This window comes from Electrona antarctica (assembly GCF_951216825.1).
Source record: "Electrona antarctica genome assembly, chromosome: 4".
Classification (NCBI taxonomy): Eukaryota; Metazoa; Chordata; class Actinopteri; order Myctophiformes; family Myctophidae; genus Electrona; species Electrona antarctica.
Genome location: NC_136809.1, coordinates 49370481 through 49394889, shown reverse-complemented (window position 1 = coordinate 49394889; position 24409 = coordinate 49370481). Strand labels below are relative to the sequence as shown.

Here is a 24409-nt window from a genome sequence, read left to right as displayed (position 1 = left end):
AGTGCCAACATTGGCACAGGGGAGGGTAATGGCACACAGTGTGATAGAGAGGACTTTTCTGATGAAATACAATGTTTTCTTTTTGAGCGGTGCTAACCACTCCAACATCTGACTTTGTGTGTTTGCATGTCTAAGTACAGTTACTGTGTGTATATATCATCATGATAAAAGGCACCGCTCACTTCACATGGGTGTGATTTGTGCTTGGCTTTGTTTGGGGGAAAATAAACATCAGATTCATTAATTAATAAGGCTACAATTCACTTTGTACAATTGACTTGTATCTCTTTCTGTGTGTTGTGGGTCAGTGGGTGTAGTGTAGACCTGCCCCCAGTTGATCAGATTGGGAGCATCTGTTTTTGGAGCTTGTAATGTACAAAGGTTTTAGCATCAAAATATACTTTGACTACCAAATACGTATACTAAGTACTCAAATGTATAGAAAGCACATATAACACGTTACATTGTAGATCGGCTTTGTATTAATTTGTGCATTAATAATAAGATCTTCAAAGTAACACGTAACAAAAGCTGTCAAATGCTGTAATAGTAGTAGTAGTGGAGTAGAAGTAACAGAAATGGATAGTAAAGTATGCACGCACATTTTGTTTTCTTGTTCATCGCTCAGCACCTGCCCAAACTTGGGTTGGTGATGTGCAGGTCGTTGCTCTCTTTTCTTTGTCAACTACCAGGAAAGACACCATTTTATGTGGAATTTAACAGGTCTTTATAATGCATTCATTATTTCTGAGAATAAAGTTGGTGTGAATGGCCTAAGAGAAATACATTTGTTGAAAGAAAACAGATTTCTAAATAGCCTAGTGCAATATATTTAGTTTGTGAACATCATATCCAAATGATGTAATTATTTGGAATAAAATCAACCAACCAAGATTGCATTATTTGATAAAGGATACTTATTGCAATGCTGTTGACTTAATTTATAAACAGCTTACCGTTTGAATCAACAACCGACCATCTCTAGGCCAGTATGTCAAATTCCTCTCTCCTACCATCATCTACAGATGTGGATGTTGGCAAACATTAACCTTCAACATAGTTTCAACAACTGAAGAAATTGTGTGTAGACTGTGTCGACTTCTATATCTTCTAAGATCTTGTTAAAGATAAAGCTAGATAAAGATAAAGCTGCTAACCTCCCCTATAGTCTCAGGGCTTGTCATTATTATCTCCCTTAATGTTTTGACGGAACAACTTCATGTGCGTTGAATACAAACTTTATTTTCTTTATTCTTACAATAGCTGTCGAACATCCGACCGACCGGCTCTTAAAAAGGAAGCATGTTTACAGTTTCAACTTCCCCTCTCTCATTCTGTTTCCAGAAGGATGTCATACTTGCTATGAAGAGCAGGAGAGAGAGAGAGAGAGAGAGAGAGAGAGAGAGAGAGAGAGAGAGAGAGAGAGACACGCGCACACACACGCGCACACACACACACACACACACACACACACACACACACACACTATAAGAGGGTGAGGTTCTCGCTTCTTGTCTTCACAGTTGGTCCCTCCATACCGCGGCGTGTTGTCTTGCCACAAACATGCTGATTGTTTGCATTGACTCCTGCCTCTCACTATGGATGTACACTCTGCTCTGCTCTGCTCTACAGCACTGGAGTAAGTATCACTATGGATGTACACTCTGCTCTGCTCTGCTCTGCTCTACAGCACTGGAGTAAGTATCACTATGGATGTACACTCTGCTCTGCTCTTCTCTACAGCACTGGAGTAAGTATCACTATGGATGTACACTCTGCTCTGCTCTGCTCTACAGCACTGGAGTAAGTATCACTATGGATGTACACTCTGCTCTGCTCTGCTCTACAGCACTGGAGTAAGTATCACTATGGACGTACACTCTGCTCTGCTCTACAGCACTGGAGTAAGTATCACTATGGACGTACACTCTGCTCTGCTCTGCTCTACAGCACTGGAGTAAGTATCACTCTGGATGTACACTCTGCTCTGCTCTTCTCTACAGCACTGGAGTAAGTATCACTATGGATGTACACTCTGCTCTACAGCACTGGAGTAAGTATCACACTAGTCTTAATTGCATCCAGATGTTGAACAGCTGAATCTTCTCCTGATGACCTTCTGTTTTGTCACCTATTTAGAAAGCACTATATAATACTACTGTATACTTATTCACAGATTTTCCAGATAATGTCAGTTGAGGAAGATTATTTTCACGTCTGCTATTATATTATTTAGCTGTTGTATAATTGTATAAAACTATTGTTTCCACTGGATAAAGTGTCATTTGGGACCCAGTTTCTTTTCAACCACATTCACCATGGCCTCCCTTGTTTTGAACCCATAAGAAATTTAAACAAATGTTTTCTAGAATAGCACGCATTGAATCTACATGCTCAGAATGCATTGCTTTGTGATGTGTTTTGATCTTGTAGTTCAACTGTTTTAGCTATTTAGTGTACAACAGAAATAGGTGGTCATTTCATCATCCACTCAGGCTTTTGTGAACACTTTAAGTTGCTTGATTCAGTATTTGGATATTTGATATTAATTTTAGCTGCCCTGCCCCCTTCCTATAAAAACTCAATTTTAACCATGATAGATTCATCGAATCTCGTAGACGATGAAATGACCCCCCCAAGTGAAATATCCCGTTAAATTAGTTTTACTAAATTAGTTTTACGCAGCTCAGGTGTGGAAGCATAATTATTCTCTTCTCTTTGGGTTATCTTCTCCTCTCCTCCTCAGATAGAGTCTTATCATCCACCATCACTCCCAGAGTTCTCCCTGCCCCCGAGCTCAAGCAGACCACCAGGACGAGGGACCGAGTAGTTCTGATCTGTCAGGCTCCAGAGGGACATCTTGGGACAAACTTCACACTTTTCCGCGACCAAAAACCGGTAAGTTTGGTCTGTTGTGGTGTATAGGCAGACAATAATGATACTGGACCCCGACATAATATTGAACACTTTCAAATATTTTCCGCTTGTTATTATAAAACTTACAGTGAAAAGACATTTCCAAATGTAAAATGGTGCATTTATATAGCGCCTTTATCCAAGGCGCTTCACATAGATTGTGCATTACATTCACCCATTCACACGACACGCACATTCATACACAGATGGCACCAACCAGCACATCAGGAGCAATTAGGGGTTCAGTGTCTTGCTCAAGGACACTTCGACACTAACTCTGGGAGAGCCTGGGTTCAAACTGGCAACCGCAACCAGCCACTCTACCCCTGAGCCACCGCCACCCCTTTAAAAATAATAGTGTGAGCATCACGATATGACGCAGGGCTTAATCCATTGAGACCTGGAACGCATCCATGTCACGTTAGCGTTTAACCACATTAACCATTAACCCATTTTGGGGCGGGAACCCCTTTTGGTGTTTTAAACATTATGTTATAATTTAGCTATTGAAAAATAGCAGATCTACAAGCTCATAGCGCGCCACCGAGTGGCGCGCTATGAACTTGTAGGTCTGCTATTTTTGAAAAATCGTTAAAATGTGCCTCAAATCTTTCCGAAAATTGTCATGATTTAGAAAACTTTTTTTTTTAAATTTCGACGTCAGGCCTGAATGGGTTAAGACAGTGGTCTACTACTCCACCACATCTTGTAAATGTTTTGTGTACTTTTTCCACCACATGTCCATAATGTTACTAATCTTCTCTTGGAGGTGGCTTCCGTGGTGAACCAGCATGGCACTGAGACGGCTCAATACACTGTCACTGTCGGTGGAGGAGGTCTGTACTGCTGCCTGTACCAGAACAACCATGGAGTCTACAGTGGCTTCAGCCAATACCTCACACTCAACACGCAGCAACGTGAGTGCACTTGTGTGCGCACACACGCACGCATGCATGTATGCGTGTGGGTGTATGTGTGTGGTTTTGCGTGTGTCTGTGTGTGTAACTGTTGCATTTATTTCCATGCGGAATGAGAAATGATCTTTAGGCCTAGTTTTGGACGCAGCAGGTTATCCAGCTGTGTGCATACATGTGGTACAGAACAATAAACACTCTCATCCGCCTTCCTTCATCAACAGCCACCAAACTACCACTGATATTCTCTGTGGTAGTCCGATGTAAGCTGTGTGTTTGTGGGAGGCAGCGACATCCTGCACCTCATATAGAAGCACGCACGTACGCACGCACGCACGCAGCCACGCGCACACACACACACACACACACACACACACAGACACTTCAAACAGTGAGTCTGCTGTGTAGACAGTTAACAGAGGATGTGGTGCTGTACGCACAGTTGCACACACCTGTAGCTACTGTACTGTATGTGTGAGGCTGTTTTAAATTTTGAGTGGCCTATTTTTTTTTTACCCAATTTTAGTCGTTATGCCAATTAATTCCTCCCCACACATGTGCCTGTGTTGTCACTGCTGTCGTATCCTACTGACTCACCTGCCAGTGAGGAGCATTTTATTATTAAATTTGTCAAAACGTATAACATTTTTAAAAAAGAATCCTGAGGTGACATGTGGAACACAACAGCCCAATGGGCTTACACAAAGACAACAGACAACATTGTTTATCTGTCCTTCTACAGGTGTGGCCCTAGCATAGAGTATATATATAAGAGAGACTGAACTGGCGCGAAGCTCCGCCCCCCCAGCTATTCATGTCAGTGGAAGTTGCTCAGTGGCGTTTTGAAGCACCCGGAAGACTGCCGGAAGTCCCTCCCCGGACCTCAACTTTGAGGTCCTGAGTGATGTAGGGCAACCGAGCGCTCAACGTTAAAGCCCAGCTGCACGGGGTTTCCCGGTCATGAATCCACGGGTCCGCCTGTAGTCCCTCCTCCTACCACTAGGACCCAGAGCTTCAACGTTGAATAGCTTCGCTGGCCCCTTGGTGTGGCCCTAGCCATGGTTCACATGACGCTCGTACTTCACGAGCGTCATGGCTTAACTTCCGCCTGTTTTACGCGATCGCTACATTTACAGAGCAAACGTGTACATAGACATTCAGATTTCAAATATAAAGTACTCACGACGTGGGCCACGGGTGTTAGAAATGTTGCTGTTACAGTGATTAGCATTGCTGCATTCCACATTGTTTAATAAAAAGCATTTTTATCCAAGCTGTTTTTTTGCCATTGGCTTTCAACTACGCGCCCCTATCGGTCGGGAGGAGTGTGGCACTCAGTGTGTTCGATATAGGCACGCTGACCGCCCTGCCAATACAGACTAATAGGCGGAGTTTTCCGAACAAACCCCGTTTGAGAAAAGTAGCCGGGGGGCTCAGATAAAAATGCTTTTTATTAAACAACGCGGAATGCAGCAATGCTAATCGCTGTACCAGCAAATTTCTAACACCCGTGGCCCACGTGATGAGTACTTTATATTTGAAATCTGAATGTTTATGTACACGTTTGGACTGTAAACGTTTGGACTGTAAATGTAGCGATCGCATGAAACTGGCTTCAGTTGCGTCATGACTGTCATGATAATCATGAGTCATGTTTCAGGGCTAGTGTGGCCCCAACTTCCTCAGCATCTTTTCCTTCCTCAGTGTTGTCTGAAAGAAGACGTATGTTGTTTCATTCAAACTTTAGGACACCTCTTTCAAAAATAGCAGATCTACAAGCTGGCAACATCAGCACGCCACACATTTTGTGCTTGTCCATCTGCTACTTTTGAATAATATCGTTTATGCTTGGACATTTTTGAAGAATGTGTGAAAAATGTTAGAAAATGTTTGACTTCTTTCCCCCGGAGGAACTATAGCCTACTATAAAACACATTGACCAAATTGTCCCATCTATAAGCTCACAACTCCTCGCGTTGCGTTGGCTTGTAGATTGTTGCGTTGGCTATTTAGCACAATATGCATCTGTGTCTGTGCTTGTTGTCAGCGTGGGAGATACTAATTATTTTGAGGGGTCTCTCGGCTGAAAAGGTGTGAGAAGAACCACTGCTCTGTTCCCAAACTTTTTCATGTCAAGGACCCCCAAATTGACACTAATTAGCCCGTGGACCCCCATTTGAAAAGATATGCCATGGGGACCGCGGCCCATAAGAGAAGATTTTCACGGCTCTAGCAGTGATTCTCAACCCGTTAAGGACGCCCAGTTTGACATGCATTAGTCTACGGACCCCCATTTAATGGCATTTCTATCTCTAGGACCCCCAATTTATAATTGTAAAATCAATGTTAATTGTCTCCACCAGGCCGAAGGCATGGGGAGAGAGTATGTTTTGCACTCCGTCCGTCCGTCCGTCCGTGTGTGTGTCCGTCCGTCCGTCCGTCCGTCCTTCCGTCTGTGAACAGCTAATCTCCGGCACCGTTAACCCGGTCGATGCCAAATTTTGCACACACACTCCCTGGATGCCAACGATGAACCTCTGCCCCAAACTTTCCAGAACGGCCTGTTATAGCGCCACCAGGAGGCGGCTTTGTGCAAAACAAGTTTTTGGACAGTACACCTACAGATTTTGTCCAAACATCACGCAAATTGGTACACAGTCTCTCTAGAGCCATTCAACGAAACGGGTCTTTCAGATTTCTCAGACTCCATCCTGATTGGCTAAGATTGGCTTCCAAAGTTTGCAGGAGTGCTCAGTTTCAAACAAAATGCTGCAAATCATGAACACATCGTGTGATTTCCGTGAAATTGTGCACGCACATTCCCACTAGGCTGAGGAAGAAATGCCACATGAACATTTTCAACTCAGCCTCATGGTGGCACTATAACTGGCCGAATTTTTTTTTACCTCTAACTGCACAGATCTGTGGATAACTTTGTATGCCAACTCCCTAGAGGCCAAGGAAAAACCTTTGCCTGGAATTCTGCTCTTTATAGCGCCACCAGGAGGCCGACATATGTAAAACACATTTTCTAATATTACTCCTTCAGATTTTATCCAAATTTCACGCAAATCGGTACACATGCTCTTCATAGTCATGTGATCAAGACGGGTTTGTTTGATTTCTCATAATCCACCCTCATTGGCTACGATTGGCTTCTATACTTTTCAGGAGTAGCTTTGTACAAATCGCCACAACTACTCAACGCCGTGTCCAATTGTGGTGAAACTGCATGCATATTCCCACTAGGCTTTGGAAGAAATGCCACTTGACAGTTTTCAAATCAGCCTCATGGTGGCGCTACAACAGGCCAAGCCGCGTCACACACGTTTATATTGCTCCTAAACATTTTGCCAAACATCACACACACACTCCTATCCTCCTGGTGGAGACCTGTGCCCAGAAGGGCACTTTTTCTAGTTTAACTCTGAGATTGTACAAAACGGACCCGTTGTACACTCTCAGAGTTACAGACCCATAAGGGTCCATTTGGTTCCTAACTGTCATTTAGCTGGGGAGTGTCTGGAACTCCCTCAAGGTCCCCTGGGGGTCCCCGGACCCCACTTTGTGACCCAGTGCTCTAGTCTAAGTGATATGTCCTCTTGCCCCCCATGCAGACATGCTGCCAGCTCCCACGCTCTCTCTCCAGGAGGATGCCGGAGGCGTGAGGCGCCTGGCGTGCACCGGTTCCGCCGCCTTCCCCGGCTCCGTGTTCTCCCTCTACCAAGTGGTTAGGCCATTTCAATTATTTTTTTGCATCATCGTCAATCGTTTCCATGTTGAAAAATGTCCAATGTCCAAACATTTTCACAAAAATGGCAGAAATAGCAGACCTGCAAGCTTATATAGATAAACTATTTCTGCTATTTTTTTTCTTTTAATGTTAATGATGGAGTGCCGTGATTTATATTTTTTTTCAGTTTTTCATGTGTTTATGAGGTACTTTAGGTGGATCACCACCCATCACCACCCACCAGGCAAACCAGGCATACTTAATGAACTGGTGGGCGTGTCCACATAAAAACTACATTTTAACAAATACTGTACACTTTTTTGAAAAAAATATTCTTCCTCCTTCCATACCCGATGATCATGTTTTATGGTGGAAAAGAAAATCATGGCACTCCATCTTTAAAATGATTAAACGTGTCAGTGATTTAAGTTCTTTGTCATATCTGCCCTGTGCAATTTGTGATTACGAACCTAAAAGGCAAACAGAAATACAAATTGTAACGTTCCAATGTTCAATGCAAAAAAGAAAACACACACAATTAAAGGTATATTCAGTGATTTGACTTAATCTAAATATCACTTATTTTTTCTTTTTTTCTGGATAATCCTCCCTACTATAGAGTGTGCTGACCATATAAGGAGTTCCTCCCTGTCCCCAGTGAGCCCCTGGGGTCAAAAAACCCTAGTTTCAGTTTTGGTGGCGGGTGGCAAAGCCTTCATCCAATCAGGATGAGAGGGGCCTTCCTCCAATCATGATCGAGTGGGGGCGGGCCTGTTGCACTTCCCCCCACTGTAGAGCGTGCATGTGCACATTTTGTTACCGGGGCGGACTGGGTGGTTTTCCAAATCACTCAAATCACTGAATGCTCCTTTAAATCGTTGTGTGTGACAATTAATCGTGAACTTAAATGTTGTACTGGCGACAGCCCTACCAAGTGGACGGTGGCGGTCCGCTCCTCCTCCTCCCCACGGACCCCACGGCCACCCAGCGCATCCCGGTGACCCGCCACCACGCCGTGTTCCCGCTGCCCGTCCAGGAAGGACCCTCAGCGACGTGGTACCGCTGTCAGTACACCGTCCTCCTGGGACAGGACTGGAGCTTCTCTGAACACAGTCAACCTCTGGCTGTGTCCACACCTAGAGGTATACTGGACGTGTGTGTGTGTGTGTGTGTGTGTGTGTGTGTGTGTGTGTGTGACGCAGAGTGAGAGAGAGAGAGAGAGCTAAGGAGAAAGAGGGGGATACATTTCCCAAATTGCTGTATCATCACATATTTAGTACATCACATGCTTACAGTGTAATATGCATACATTATTTATCATTTGGTTACCGGTTGTGTTTATTCTGTCTTTCAGGACCTACACCTCCTTCCACAACAGGTAGGCTAGGCTAGAATTTGATTTAATATTTGTTTTATACTTATGCACTTTAAGTTAACTATTGTCCACTAAACACCATACTACTGTTCAAGGAAGGCGCATGCTTCGACTATCGAAAACTCATAGGTGCCAAATGTCGTTAATCTGCTAATGTGTAGAAATTGGACCCGTAGATTTTAGGGCTTAAGCAAATTTAGCCCAGCATCTCTCCTACCAACAATACAGCATGGAATTGTGGACAAAATCTTATCCAAGGAAAACAAAATGTCGTTTAATTCTGGGTCTGCAAGGCTATATCAAATGGTGGTTCGGTGGCTCAAATGCTGAATAATGAGTACTATAGACGAATAACAGTTTAAGTCCACACTAATTATCCATAATGTATAAATGATGGATAAGGGGTCAGGACAGCTATAGGCCTTTTCGTGGAGGGGTCAGAATAACATTTGGACTTGAACTGTTATTCGTCATAGATAGTACTCTTGGACCTTGATATGATTAAGGTTGAAAACCACTGGGTTGAATTAATATGGCAGTGTAGTTGAGTTGTAATGTCTTCAGGTTTATCAGGTGTGGACTGGCCTCTGGTGCTGGGCTCTATCTCCGCTGTGGTCATGTTCTGCTGTGCACTGGCCCTGGTGGGGGTCATCGCATACAGGAAAGGTAAGACAGGACATATTGTACATTATGCACAGTAAATAATACATTATTATCTGCATGTTCTCAGCATGACGTAACATTTTGTCACTCCACACTTCTTTCTAAAGTACAAGCAGTGGCCAAAGAAAAGAAGAAAAGGTACTTACGTTTTTTTATTATCTTATACTTACATTGATACAAACACATTCAAGCTATGGGAGATTTTCAAAAATTGCAGAGAGTCCTCAGTACTGTTAAAACAATGTGTGTTGCTCTTCTCAGAGAAGAAGCACAGTTCTGGACCAAGGTTCGTGCTAAGGACCATGTTGTTGGTAAGCCCTCCTCTTCAAACCACATTCTGCTCCCTCATATTTCATTCAGGATGTCCTTTGACTCGCTAAAGGCTCATTCATAGTCTGGATTTTCGGTGGTGAGGTGACCACCGGAGCTGAAATAACGTTGAGCGGTGGTGAGTAAAAACAGAGAGAAGGTGCTGCCACACTATCGAAAGAGCTGCGCACGTTCTCGGCTGCGCGCAGCTTAAATTCTGATTTTTTAGACAGCTGGTGGATGGAAAAGAAGCTCCACCTCCGCGGACTTTTTGCGTGACGGCCAGATTCCCGGAAACGCTCTCCTCCGCGCAAAAAGTCCGCGGAGGTGGAGCTTCTTTTCCATCCACCAGCTGTCTAAAAACTCGGAATTTAAGCTGCGCACAGCTTAAGAAGTGCGCATCTTAGGACCGTTTTGCGCTAAGGTGTGGAGACGGTGAGAAGGGCTGGGCCGATGGTGCTGGTTTGCTCTTCACCGCGGCGCGTGACGTCATGTTGTAGTTCGGTGGTCACCTCACCACCAAAAATCCAGACTATGAATAACGCTTAAGGTTCCTATAATTAACTTTGATGCTAATTGTGCTATTCGGCGTACAAATAAAGTATACTGCGCTTAAAGGAATTTAAAAAATGTTGCCTTTTTTCCCAACATCATCTCCATATAGAACAGATAAGAATGTTTGTAAACAGTGTCTCCAGAACATTAGCTATGTCCAGTTTGTAAACCTGTGGATATTCATGACAAAATAATGTATTTTCTAATTGTCAGTAACCATATCATAACTGTGCTGTTCTTCCACAAATAAGATTAAATGAATGAATAATATTGCTCAATGCGACGGTGCGGGCATAAATACTGATTTGGTTGTGTGATGACTTCTATTGCTATTTCTGTGAACACTCTCTGCGTCTATTCCGTAAATGTTCCTACTAATAACATCATCATGGGCAATTCAAACATTTCTACAGTATTTCAGTGTAATAATTTCCCAAGAAGAGAAAGGCTTATATAATCTCCATCGTTGATGTCATTTGTAGTCCAGTTTCTGAACTATCCACCAATGATGAGACGCAGAGTGAATAGATAATTGTGTGATCTCATAATGTGCATTAGTGCAGGAACAATTATATGAAAATAAGTGTTCCTTTGAGTGGTTAATATTGTGATGTTTGTGTAAAAAAAAACGGAAGATAATGCTGATGTTTATGAGTTTTATGTGCTTTTCTTATTCATTAACTGATGCTGATAAATGTGATTTTTCTTGTATTCACAGACTATACCCTCAGGCCAGTGAGCTTAGACTGTCAGGTAACGTTTTGCTTTCATAATGTTGGAGAGTTAATCAGGGACAGGGACTACAAGTGAAAGTTGCTCAGTAACACTTTATTTATAAGTTAAATTCATTAGTAGCCCATCCAACAATACGAATAGCCAAGTATTGACTACGTACACCACACATATTACTCAAACAATGTATTGACATATTCTTGCATCGCTTCCTGAAACACCACTGTTTCTGAACCTTGTGACATGAATAGCTTTGGCAGTAAAGAAGAAGTGAAGCTATAGAGTATACTATAGATGAATCCACAGAGGTGAACTTGGCACAGTCATACGTAGCTGAGGTGTCACATTAACCACAGCTTGGCACCTCAGCTTTGATTGCCTACACCTGGCCTACAGGGCACCGCTCCACGGATTCGTCTACTTATAATCGTTCGTTTAAGCTACATGACTTTCTCTGGAATTTCCTTCCAATTCTCTTATGTAAACCTTTCACATTCCTTTACATGTAAACATACACATACCCACAAATATACAGCGTACTGTGTATTCTGTATATGCACACACGCATGGTGCACACACACGTACCATCTTTTTACGGTCTATGCATGCACGCACACACGCACGTAGTAGTATAGTACCTCTCCCACAACAAACGTACGCTCCCTGGGCTACTTTACACTAGCTAACATCACTCTCATTGGCTAATTAATCAGATAAGCTAGAGGCTTTTCCAGGCTTTCTCTGTGCTGTGTTACTGCACAGACTCTCTCCCTCTCCCTTGACGTTGGCTCCTACAATTAGCTAACGCAATGGTTTTCAACCAGTGGTCCTTGAGGGGGTTACAGGTGGTCCCCAGCTAAATGATGGAGAGTTGGTAACCAAATGGACCCTTATAGATCTTTAACTCTTGTAAAAGTGTAAAATGAAACCCTGTACGGGTCCATTTGCTTTCATTTTACACTCAAGAGTTATTATTATTATTGTTAAACATCTCTATTTCTTAGTTTACAAGAAGTCTACACTATAGAACGTTGCAGTCCCGCCCCCTCGAGAGACCCGGAAAAGAATTCCCCGTTCATTTTCCACATAGACTTTTCAAAAACAACAAAGCCAACTCGAGTTGTGACACACCATGACAATAAACACAATGTTTTGGTCCAAACAAAGAATTAGAAAGAAGAAAAAAATGGCAAGTTACAACCCTTTTTTTTTTTTTGTATTCTTTGTAATTATTTGTTTGGTCCAAAATATTGTGTTTGTTGTCATGATTTGTCACAACTTTGTACGACGCTTATAAGGTCTTTAAATACATACGTTTTGAAATGTCTATGGGAAAAATGCATTGGGAATTATTTCCTGGGCCTACTTAGAGAATGTAGATCAACGTTTCCCTGTTATCTCTTCTAATGGTACCAACATCAATACAGCATAGAATTGTGGACAAAATCTGCGAAAGTTTTGGGTCTGAGAGGCTAAATGTCATCAAATGGTACATGGTCCGTGGTGCAGTGGTGTTGAAAACCACTGTGCTAACGCTTCAGTCCAGGTGGAAAGTAACTAATAGTCTCAAAGTACTAAGTACAATTTTGAGGTGCTTTTCCCAGGGCCGCATTTTAAGGTTCCCCGGGGGCCATGACCAGGTTGGGTGCTTTCTCACTCTAGCGCTCTAAGTTAGACCCCGGACCCCACTTTGACAACCATTGTCCTAAAGGGAAATACCAGCCACCCTCCTCAGGGTGCGGCAGCGGTGGCCTTGATACCGGAAGGTCGCCAGTTCGTATCCCCGGACCGGCACGTTAAAATTACCACCGCTGAAGTGCCCTTGAGCAAGGCATTGAACCACTACCATGAAATGTTCTATGAGCAGGGCCTGGCTGTAAACAAGTATCTGATGCTTAGTCCAGTTACCCTGGGTAAATATAGTAACTTTGCTTTGCTTTGCTCAGATATCTCAATCTTGTTCTCTTGATCAAGATCCACATTTCATGACCATATACTGAGCGTTGTCAAAACAATGCTTTTACTAACATATAAAACCTGTAGAGCACTGGTTCTCTTTTTGACCTGGAGGCGTGGTCAATGCTGTTTGGCCACTCAGAATAGCCAAATGGCATTGATCACGCCTCCAGGTCTTAAGTTAAGTAATAAGACCTGGTACTTAAGACACGCATACTACTGCCCTAAGTTTCCAAAAGATTGCTCAGGGATCCATTTGGTTCCATTTAAATTCCATTGGAAAATTCTACTCTACAAAGCTGAAGTGCAGTGTTCTACATTTTCGGACACACCAACTCATTTGCGTACATGCCAAAAGTCAAATTAGCCTTTGTGATTTTGGGGGATCAACAATTACCTCAAGAACAGATATACAATTAGTGTAATATCACTTATATGCCGATATCCCATTTGGCTGACCAGTTGAAACACTTTTAAATACATTCTCAGTTATATTTGTTATCGTAATTACGGCACTTTAACCCATTTTGGGCGGGAACCCATTTTGGTGTTAGCATTATGTTATGCTTTAGCTATTTTAAAATAGCAGATCTACAAGCTCATAGCGCGCCACCGAGTGGCGCGCTATGAACTTGTAGATCTGCTATTTTTGAAAAATTGTAAAAATGCGGCACAAATCTTTGAATATATATTCTTTCAGAGCGAACGTGTTTTTTTTTATTTCGACGTCGGGCTTGTAGGTCTGCTATTTTTGAAAAATAGCTTTTTCAAAAAACATAGCTTTTTCAGAAAACTGTCATTTTCAAACAGACATTTTTAGAATCTGATCTCAGGTCAAAATGGGTTTATAGGCCATTTTGAAACCCCCCAAGGACCCCGGGAGGTCCCTGGACCTCACTTTGAGAACCGCTGCTGTAGAGGTACAATGATCATGGCCTCTTCTTGTCACTTCCTGTTTCACAGCTTCTTATTGTGACAACAACGCTTGTGATCCACATCGCCAGGATGTTGAGGCAATTCAGACCGGCGCTGAGGAAATCATGTCAATTCATGCGCCTGTCATTCACGTTGCACAATAATGTTGATGTTGTTGGTTTTGTATAGTTCCGTTCGTTTGCTATACATTTGCATGTTCGAGAACTGCTTCTAGGAAATGTTGTATGAGATGTATTAATAGTTGAGATAGAAAACTAAAGCTTGGACACTGATCAGAATCAGAATCAGAATCAGGTTTATTTGTCACATCACATTACAAGTAAGGTGGGTGAAATACTTTGTTGTGCAGGCACTCATTGCAGTTACAGGGGATGGTGACAACAAATTGAGCTACACAGCTGCAGCCATATTTCGGCGCTGCCCTCAGCTTACTTGCATCAGAAAAATTAAGAAAAGAAGAAAAAAAAGAAGGATAGGGGGGGGGGGGCAGAGTGATGTGTAGCCTACAGTAAAGTCCTACCATTGATTTATCATTGTAACTCAGAGAGAGTACAAACCAAATGCATCTGTTTGGCTACATTTGTAATGATTTGTGTGTGTGTGTGTGTGTGTGTGTGTGTGTGTGTGTGTGTGTGTGTGTGTGTGTGTGTGTGTGTGTGTGTGTGTGTGTGTGTGTGTGTGTGTGTGTGTGTGTGTGTGTGTGTGTGTGTGTGTGTGTGATTTGCAGGATTGGGCAGACACAAGTACAGTCCCCAGAACACCTTTATGGAATGCTCTATCAACATTTGCAACCCAAATCTCTCTGTGATTGTGTTTATTTCCTCTCGCATGTAAAGCTTGTAAAGCAACATTCGGCAACACTGAACATATCTCTGCTGTCGGGAGGACCTCATAACTCTAAAATGTTCATTTTTCAGGTATAATGAAAAATATAAAAATTTCAGGAAATTAAGAAAACCATATATTTTTAAAACAAAGCAATACTGCCTCATCAAAGTTGGTGTTTAACTGTATATATTGTCAATTACTTCCATGAGAGGGGGAGAGGTGGTGGAGTTAGCTGTTTTAGCAGACAATTTGAGGGTCCAATGGAGTTAAGAGGTTTTGTCCAAAGCACTTTTTACTACTTTCCATTGGTTCAATATTTTCGAAACAACACACAGACGTAAAGGGTGTTCAATAGCACTGATTTATGCAAAAACAAAATCAAAAATGGAGTTATGAGGTTTCTTCCCGACAGCAACGATATATGATGTAAGTTTCCATAATTTCAGCAAGGTTGTACATTTCATGTGAGGATATTACATATTACATGTTTGTTCTTAAAGTTCTGAGTAGCCTACATACTGTATCTCTATTCCTGTTGTTGTTGCTGTCATCGTCGTTTACATAATTTTATACTGTATGTGGAATTCAGCTTTTGTAGTAAAACTATAATTTGTATTTCCTTCTCTTTCTCTTTTAAACTGCAACACACCAACATTGAACATATATTTGTACTGGCTCTTCTTACACTAAATGCAGTATATTATATTCCAATGTATGTAAAATATGTGGTCAAGTACTGCATCTTTTGCATAAAGTGGAAGGAAACTGGAAACAGTGATCAAGTTCCATTGTAGTTCTACTAAAAACCAGCAGGGGGCACTCTTTATACATCTTCACACATTGGTTGTTGAGAACAAACCTAGTAACCTACAGCAGTCTTTCAAGTTGACAAATGACTACAGCGACAGGAGGGTGCAAGTCAAGATGGTGTAATTCTTTGATATAAAGCTAGTTCTTATTTATATGTGATACAACAGTAGGTGTCGGTGAGCCTACGCAGTAGCCAATGAGTAATGTAGCTTCATTAGAAGCATTAGCAAATCCCTTATCTCTGGTGTATCAAGTAACTGATATGGAAGCAAAAGTGCTGCAGGTATAGTTTTCACACAATATCTATCACACATGTACGCACGCCACACACACATACACTATACAATCTATACTTACCGTGATACTGACATGATACTGACCATCATAGTGACATGATACTGACCATTATTACTGACGTGATACTGACCATGATATTGACCATGACACTGACATGAATCGGATACTGACCTGATACTGACCATGATATTGACCATGACACTGACATGATACTGACCTGATACTGACCATGATACTGAACATGATACTGACCTGATACTTATACTATATTGTCTATATACTTCTGTATAACTGCTACTACTCTTCCTTGCACAAGAGACTGATATTCCGCCTCATTTTCCTCTTTTTTTGGGCACACATCTTATGTATATTTTATATTTTTGTCCTGCTATCTGCCCCTTATTTCTTTCTCTATTCTGCTAAATTTTGTAACTGCAAAACGGAAGCTTCGTGTGGAAAAGAACATCACCCACTCTCAGCTCCTTACTACAGTACATCTGGAATCCTGCAGTGATGTTAAGTTGAAGTTGAGTTGTTTTAGTCACAACAGCGCATGTGTTTTGGCCATAATATGTACACTGCAGCGTGTTTGTGTTCCAGACGACAACACGGTGTGGTCAGAACTCATCATCAGCACCACAGCCAGACAGTATAAGAGGGCCGAGGAGGAGGTATAGAAACACTTTGTACCTGTAATATGTTTTTTTCTTTTATGGTGGACCATAAATCGTGTATAGAAGAAGGGTTGTCATTTGGCCTCCGGCAATGCAGCAGAAAGCATAGCCTGCATTATACTTACGACTTTTATTACATTTTACTGGCCTCCCATTGCAGGACTGCCACTAGGCTTCTATCAGTGTAAGTGGCAAACACACGCACACACATGAGCGCGCACGCACGCACGCACGCACGCACGCACGCACGCACGCACGCACGCACGCACGCACGCACGCACGCACACACACACACACACACACACAGAGATAGAGACACACACACTCACAGAGACACACACACACACACACACACACACACACACACACACACACACACACACACACACACAGAGAGAGAGACATACACACACTCACAGAGACACACACAGACACAGACACAACGTGTATAAATATGTAATGACCTCTGCCCATTTTTCTGGCTCTCTTTGTCACTTTCTCTGACGCATAGGGAAAGGGACCATTGATGTGATTAATGATTCAGATGACAATGCCGTTCAATTGGACAAATGAACCCATTCCTATTCATGTCTGGGTCATATAGTTTTGTAAATGCGCAGCTGTACAGGCCGGTGCTCCTCAACCTTTTCTGCATCAATCATGAAAGCAGTAGTATAAAGCAGTGGTTCCCAAAGTGGGGTCCGGGGACCCCCAGGGGTCCTTGAGGGAGTTCCAGGGGGTCCCCAGCTAAATTATAGTTTGGAACTATAATGGGTCTTATTATGGGTCTGTAACTCTGAGAGTGTACAAATGGAACAAAACAGACCCGTTAGGGTCCGTTTGGTTCCATTTGTACACTCTCAGAGTTAAATTAACGTTGATTTTACAATTATAAATTCGGGGTCCCAGAGATAGACTAGAAAAAGTGCCCTTCTGGGCACAGGTCTCCACCAGGAGGATAGGACTGTGTGAGATGTTTGGCAAAATGTTTAGGAGTAATATAAACATGTTTTTTTGCAACAATTTTCTTCATTTTGTTGAGGAAATGCAGAGCCAGATCACTCATAGCATGAGGATAGAATTCTGGATGAGCAGGACATGTGCAGCATTTTGTACAAAACGGGCCACTCCTGAAAATTTTGGAAGGCAATGTTAGCCAATCAGTGTAGAATCTGAGAAATCCAACAGACTCGTCTTGATCTCATGACTACAGAGATCATGTGTACCGATTTGCGTGACATTTGGATGAAATCTGTGCGACTAACATAAGCAATATGTTTTGCAGAAATTGGCCTCATGGTGGCGCTATAACCGGCAGATGTGGAGGGATGCAAGGACAATGTTTTTCCATGGCCTCTAGGGAGTGCGCATAGATAAGTTGTATACAGATCGATGCAGTTATAGCTAAAAACAGGAATTGGCCTGTTATAGCGCCACCGTGAGGCTGATTTGGGGAAAAAATGAGTGGCATGTCGTCCTCGGCCGAGTGGAAATGTGCGTGTATAATTTCACGGAAATTGCACACTGTGTTTGTGAGTTGTGGCATTTTGTTCGAAACGGACCAATCATGTGAGCTTTGGAAGCCAATCTTAGCCAAACAGGATGGAAGATGGGAAATGGTGCAGATCCATGTTGATCACATGACTATGGAGACAGTGTATACCGAATTGTGTGATGTATGGATAAAATGTGTACGAGTAATCTACAGAAATGTGTTTTGCCTAAATCGGCCTCATGGTGGCGCTATAACAGGCCGTTGAGGAATATTTGGGGCAGAGGTTCGTCGTTGGCATCCAGGGAGTGTGTGTGCAAAGTTTGGCATGGATCGGGCCAACGGTGGCGGAGATTAGCTGGTAACAGACGGATGGAAGGAAGGAAGGAAGGAAGGACGGACGCACACACACACACGGACGGAGTGCAAAACATACTCTCTCCCCATGCCTTCGGCCTGGTGGAGACAAAAATGCGATTAAATGGGGGTCCGTAGACTACTGCATGTCAAACTGGGGGTCCTTGAAATTTAACGGGTTGAGAATCACTGCTAGAGCCATAAAAATCTTCTCTTATGGGGGTCCTCACTGAGTACCACATTTGGGGGTCCTTGACATGAAAACGTTTGGGAACCACTGGTGTAAAGTAACCTAGTACATTTTACTGTACAATTTTGTACATTAAGTACATTTTGATGCCAATACTTTTGTACTTTTCCCACCACTGAACATGCCCACAAACACAACTTATACAGGCTGGTGTTTCTCGACCTTTTCTGCATCAATCTTGAGAGCATTCGCAGACTCGTGGCCCACCCATGCAGGAGGCCGTGTTAGGTGGTCAGATGGGTGGGCCGCGTGCATTTTCAGATCATGTTTATTTTAATGATCAAGCAATCCATTGTGTTCCACCCCGGAGCAATGGAACTATAATGTAGTATATTTTACGTTCTTATTTATTGGTATCACTTTTTAATGTTAATATATTATCATTCAAATCTTAAAGTATTTTGCCCACTTGCAGTACCCATACGGCCTACCAGTGGGCCCCGGCCCACAGGTTGGGAACTGTACATGTAAAATGCAAAGTAAACAGCAGCAGTGTTCTACCTAATGTAATTAGCTTCATCTCTTTCAGTACAGATTAAGATAAGAAAGAAAGTAAATAGAGTAGAAAGAAAGTATATTGACACATGTGCTGATGAACTTAATGACACCTACATTATTTACTCCATCCATCCATCCATCCATCTTTAACCGCTTATCCGTAGTCGGGTCACGAGGGCAACAGCTCCACCAGAGAGCTCCAGAGCAACGTTAGTAACTTCATTCTCTGGGATCCCGGGGGCGTTCCAAGACCATTTTGGAGATATAATCCCTCCATCTGATCCTTGGTCTGCCCGGGGGTCTCCTTCTAGTGGGACGTGCATCGAGGATTTCCCTATTAGGGAGACGCTCGAGAGGCATTCTTACCAGATGCCCGAACCACCTAAGCTGGCTCCTTTCTATGTGAAAAAGCAGCGGTTCTATTTACTCTATATATCAATACCATTACCTACTGTGATTTACCTTTATATAATATATTATATGCTTTATTATAATGATTTACTCTAATTATGCACATGCCGCCTCAGGCCACATACTTTGGGACCCATTTTGAATATCAAACCAGTTGTTTGGGGTTGCATGTGTGTCATGTATATACACAGTAATATCATAATATTCTGTGATGTGCTGAGGAGGCTGCCTGCAGAGAGGATAATGACCATTCCTCAGCATTTGGCTGCAGAAATAATTGTGGCTCCTCTTCATTGTGTTTACGGAGGAAGAGCTGACATTTGAAGGCATAATGGGCACTCAGAAGAACACAAGTCCTTATAGCCTATAGTCTTCTTCCAGGAGCGCCGGTTGAGGATGGAGTACAGTAGTCCTGCTGCATATGGCGCCTGCTCTCTCTCTCTCTCTCTCTCTCTCTCTCTCTCTCTCTCTCTCTCTCTCTCTCTCTCTCTCTCTCAGAACAGCTGAATCAGATGCTTTACCTAATTACCACCATATAAAAATATTCTGTTATAAAAGTAAAAGGCCTGTAGCCTATTAAAAAATTGACTTAAGTAAAAGCACAAAAGCATTGGCATCAAAATAGCTTTGAAGTTGGAATAACGTGAGTAGACCTACTTTAACTTTGGCTCTGTTCTGTGAGTATAGGCCTGTGTTTTTGAAAATAGCCAACTACTACAAACTCACAACACATCGCAATGCCAGGGACGGATTAACCCCATAGAGAGAGAGGGGGGGGGGGGTTGTAGGGGGGTGCAGCTTTTATTATTCCGTTATTGAGGGGCGCCCTCCAATAAACAGCTATAGTGTGGATTCTGTCTGAACACAAACATTAAATGCCATTGACAATGGATGGAGAATTTACGTCATGTGTCTGAGCAAATCGGCATATATGTACAGTATGTCGGTGGGAACCCTTGGCCAAGAAGGGACCTACCATTCTTGATGATGATGTACGATGATTAGAGCGCCCCTCACTTCACACAGGTGTGATTTTTTAATTATCCTTTTGACCTAAATTTAACACAATCAACAGCCAATGAAGGGCCCCTGCAGGAGCTCTGGTCAAGGCCTCAAATCCAGTACCACACGCCAGTCCAGTTTCCGGCCTCACTGACTCAATGGCTAATTTGGTCCTGCGCAATGCAACATTGGCCTACAGTATGTTTGGAGTTTGTAATAGTTATACTTAAAGTTAAGATAAAGTTTAATGTATGTGTTTTAAGATAATAATCTAAATCTGCAGTGTCCACACAATTGAAATAGGCTGCTCAAATGTGTAGGCATACTGAAGTAACAGTAGCCCACTCACCACTTTCCACCATTGGGGGTGTGTGTGCGAGCTACGCCCCTGGAAGAGGGCTGGTCAGTGTTGCCATGTCTGATTATTATAAGTGACTTTGGGCTTGTTTTTCTGTGATGTTGCTTGTAAATATTGTTAGTTGCGGTTTTTTCTTGCTTTTTTTGCTTGTTTCTAAAGTGTATTTGCTTATTTAGGCTTGTTTCCTAATGTTATTTAAACCAGTGGTTCTCAACGAAGAGTTTTCTTCAACGGGTGGCTGGCATCTCCCTTAGAGATAGGGTGAGAAATTCATTCACGCGAGAGAGACTCGAAGTAGAGTCGCTGCTTCTTCGCCTGGAGAGGAGCCAGCTTAGGTGGTTCGGGCATCTCGGGCGTCTCCCTAGGGAGGTCCTCGAGGCACGTCCCACTGGGATGAGACCATAGAGTATATAAAAGGATAGAGACTGATCTGGCGCGAAGCACCCCCCCCCCCCCCCCCCCCCCCCCCCCCCCGCTATTCATGTCAGTGGAAGTTGCTCAGTGGTGTTTTGAAGCACCCGGAAGGACCGTCTACTTCCGCCTTTTTTCGAAAATGCGGAAGTGCAAACGTGCTCAACGTTAAAGCCCAGCTGCACAGGGTTTCCTCGTCATACTTCCACGGGTCCGCCTGCAGTCCCTCCTCTTACCGCTAGGGCCGAGAGCCTCAACATTGGAAAGCCTCACTGGCCCCTTGGATGAGACCCCGGGGCAGACCAAGGCACAGTTTGAAGAAACACATCGGCTCACTGGACTTAGTTGGAACGTCTCTGGATCCCCCAGAGGGCCCATTCAAACTCTAGATGGATGGCCCGCCCCAAAGTTATTAGTGCAGCCTGGCAGCTGGCGAAAACTAGAGTTCTCAACAGGCCCGACAATTACGCCTGGCCCGAGGCCCCACCTGGCCTTACTAATTAGCACACATTTTATGCCCTACCTGGCTCGAAAACAGACCTGTTGTTTCAGCGATACCTCGCCCTCAGCTCAGGGCGACTTACTGGTAAAATATCGGTCGGATGATGTTTCTGAGATTCTTTTGAGTTTTTGAGTGGTGTAAACCACTCCTACGACTGGCTTTGTTTGTCTGTCTGTCTGTGCCAAAAAAATGAGCATGGTGTATTGTGATTGGCCGGAATGAGACATTACGTCAGACCACAGCTGATCAGTCTATATAAGACCTTACACCACTCAGTTCACACGGGTGTGATTTATTTTTTCCATAGACCGCTTATTTCTGACGCACAATCTGGCAACAGTGAGGGCTGGCCTAATGACTCGAGTCAGGTAACCGCTGAGCGACCGGATAGAAAGACGGACAGACTCAAGCCGACGTAGTAGCTCTGGACCAGAGGAACGGCTTCTACTGGAGTGGACAGTGAGTGGACACTGCAGAGTAGGAGGGAAAGTGACTAGAACAGAGGGGAGAGAGAGAGAGAGAGAGACTACATCCTCGTATCATAAAACCGCGACTCCCGTCTTTGAAACAAACTTTTTATAGCCCTATAAATTAAACGACATCATTGTCGAGGTGGCCCGAACTCATGTGACGACTTTCGGAGAGAGAGCTAGAGAGAGAGAGAGAGAGACTCTTCTCAGGTGTTCAGCTGCATAGAGGGGATTGTTTTGTTTTTTTCTTACCCTCCACCTAAATTTAAAGAGCTGGAACGTTGTTTTAGCAGCTTGTTTTGGTGTATCTCACTCCTCCACGTCTCTGCCTCCTGGTTTCGTTTTATTGGACTTAATATCATCAACTGGCCCAGAAAGTTTGCACAGGTAAGAGTGTCATTTAATTTGGTCTGTTTTTTTGTGTGCGATGCATGTAGCATTTCTCTCTGTCTGTGTTCGAAAAGAGTGCATAATGTCCTGTCCTGTGTATGTGTGGAACTGTGGATGTCCTTGGGGTGACACCTTTTGAAAGTGTGCCATGTCGTGGAAATGATCCCAGTACCTCGGCCAGCTGTTGGAGTGTGTTGACCTCTGTGAAGCATTAATGCAAACCAAGATTACTTATTAATGCAGGGGATTGAATGCAATGGACTCTTAATGGTTGTTCAACTTTTTTTTTTTTTTTACTGAGTGCAAACTGTAAAGCATGTGATTAGCTAAGGGTTTTTTTTTTTATGTAAAAGTACATGGTGTGTTATGACACACACACACACACACACACACAAAACTGTCAGCATTTCAAACTCACAGCCAGAGGTGAGCTTGAGCTAAAAGCTACAGTGACACACACACACACACACACACACACACACACACAAGGCATGTATGTAGACTAGAGTTTATTTTCAGGGCACACAGCAGGAGGTCTTGCCTTGCCTATACTAGCTTGACTCCATACTTTACAAGATCAGCTTGAAAAAGCTTGAAGGGCTTCTGGCCATTTTCTAAGGGGTGTTGCTCACCTAATTGCACCTTTTGGTACAAAGTAACCCTGCTGGGCTTTAAAAATGCAACTGAACATTCAAAAGGTAGCCGTAGCTAATATGTGTAGCAGAGTGGCTCACAACCTCAGCCTGATGGTGGCCTAAAAAGTCTAATATCTCCGCCAAGCCATAGGGAATTGCCTTTGGCTTAGTGGTTAAGATGTTGGCTTTTCCATGCGTGAGACCCGGGCGTTGCATACATATATGCTGATATGGTGCTTAATGCTTATAGGTCATTGAACTTCAGTACAGTCTGAGAAGTGATGAGCGCAACTAAGATACTTAAAACACATTGAGACCAGATTCTACATGTGTCAGTTTTCTTAAAATCCTATGATTCTATATCAGTGGTTTTCAAACTATTTCATGTCAAGGACCCCCACGGACCTCCATCTGAAAATATGTTGTTCCAGGGATCCCCCAGAAGCAAATATTTGAGTTAAAAACGTTCACTGTGAAACGAATATAAATTATATTCAAAGATTTGCACACACATTTTGATGATTTTTCAAAAAATAGCAGATCTACAAGCTCGTAGTGCTATGAGCTTGTAGGTCTATTTGGTTACCAACTTTCCAACATTTAGCTGGGGACCACCTGGAACCTCCTCAAGGACCACTGGTTGAAAACCACTGCTGTACAGCCAAAGAGACGAGCCGGTCTAGTAGTACTGTTGTAGTACTTTGTAATATTTGTGGCTATTTTGTTTTGTTGCTGTAAGCAGTCTCAGAGAAGTGCTATATAATTACAATAACGTTTTTATTGCTAATTATGTTACTAATGTCGCTGTACCAGCTCGGCCAGGAGCGTGGTGGTGGTGGTAGACATTACCATAAATACAGCAGGGTGGTTCAACAACCTTTTCTGGATCAGGGCCCACTTGAAAAAAAGTGTTTTGTGGCCTGTGTGCATTCTCA

General features: G+C 43.1%; 2 protein-coding genes across 5 annotated transcripts in view; both read left to right on the top strand.

Moving 5' to 3' along the window:
• The first annotated feature begins 1532 nt into the window (after positions 1-1532).
• Positions 1533-15536, top strand: LOC306922514 (uncharacterized protein). Of its 4 annotated transcripts, none has more exons than XM_079500177.1 (11): positions 1533-1639; positions 2747-2898; positions 3686-3833; positions 7448-7557; positions 8489-8705; positions 8918-8941; positions 9503-9604; positions 9709-9739; positions 9863-9912; positions 11184-11218; positions 14817-15536. In XM_079500177.1, the coding sequence occupies exons 1-11, from the start codon at positions 1564-1566 to the stop codon at positions 14895-14897; spliced, it is 1026 nt and encodes a 341-aa protein (XP_079356303.1). In that variant the 5' UTR covers positions 1533-1563; the 3' UTR covers positions 14898-15536. The 4 variants fall into 4 exon arrangements, with proteins under 4 accessions (XP_079356303.1, XP_079356304.1, XP_079356305.1 ...); XM_079500178.1 differs by having other exon boundaries at positions 1540-1639; positions 7448-7560; positions 9512-9604; XM_079500176.1 differs by having other exon boundaries at positions 1588-1639; positions 7448-7560.
• Positions 15537-22343: 6807 nt separating this feature from the next.
• Positions 22344-24409, top strand: part of palm3 (paralemmin 3) — an 86848-nt gene continuing 84782 nt past the window's right edge. The window contains exon 1 of the mRNA XM_079500175.1: positions 22344-22836. The gene's annotated coding sequence lies outside the window, so the exon portion shown is untranslated. The remainder of the gene's footprint in view (positions 22837-24409) is intronic.

Excerpts from the sequence above, each read along its gene's own strand:
- LOC306922514 (XM_079500177.1), top strand. The coding sequence starts at position 1,564 with ATGCTGATTGTTTGCATTGACTCCTGCCTCTCACTATGGATGTACACT. Across the intron at positions 8,942-9,502 it reads TACACCTCCTTCCACAACAG|GTTTATCAGGTGTGGACTGG; the intron begins GTAGGCTAGGCT and ends TAATGTCTTCAG. Across the intron at positions 9,740-9,862 it reads GCCAAAGAAAAGAAGAAAAG|AGAAGAAGCACAGTTCTGGA; the intron begins GTACTTACGTTT and ends TGCTCTTCTCAG.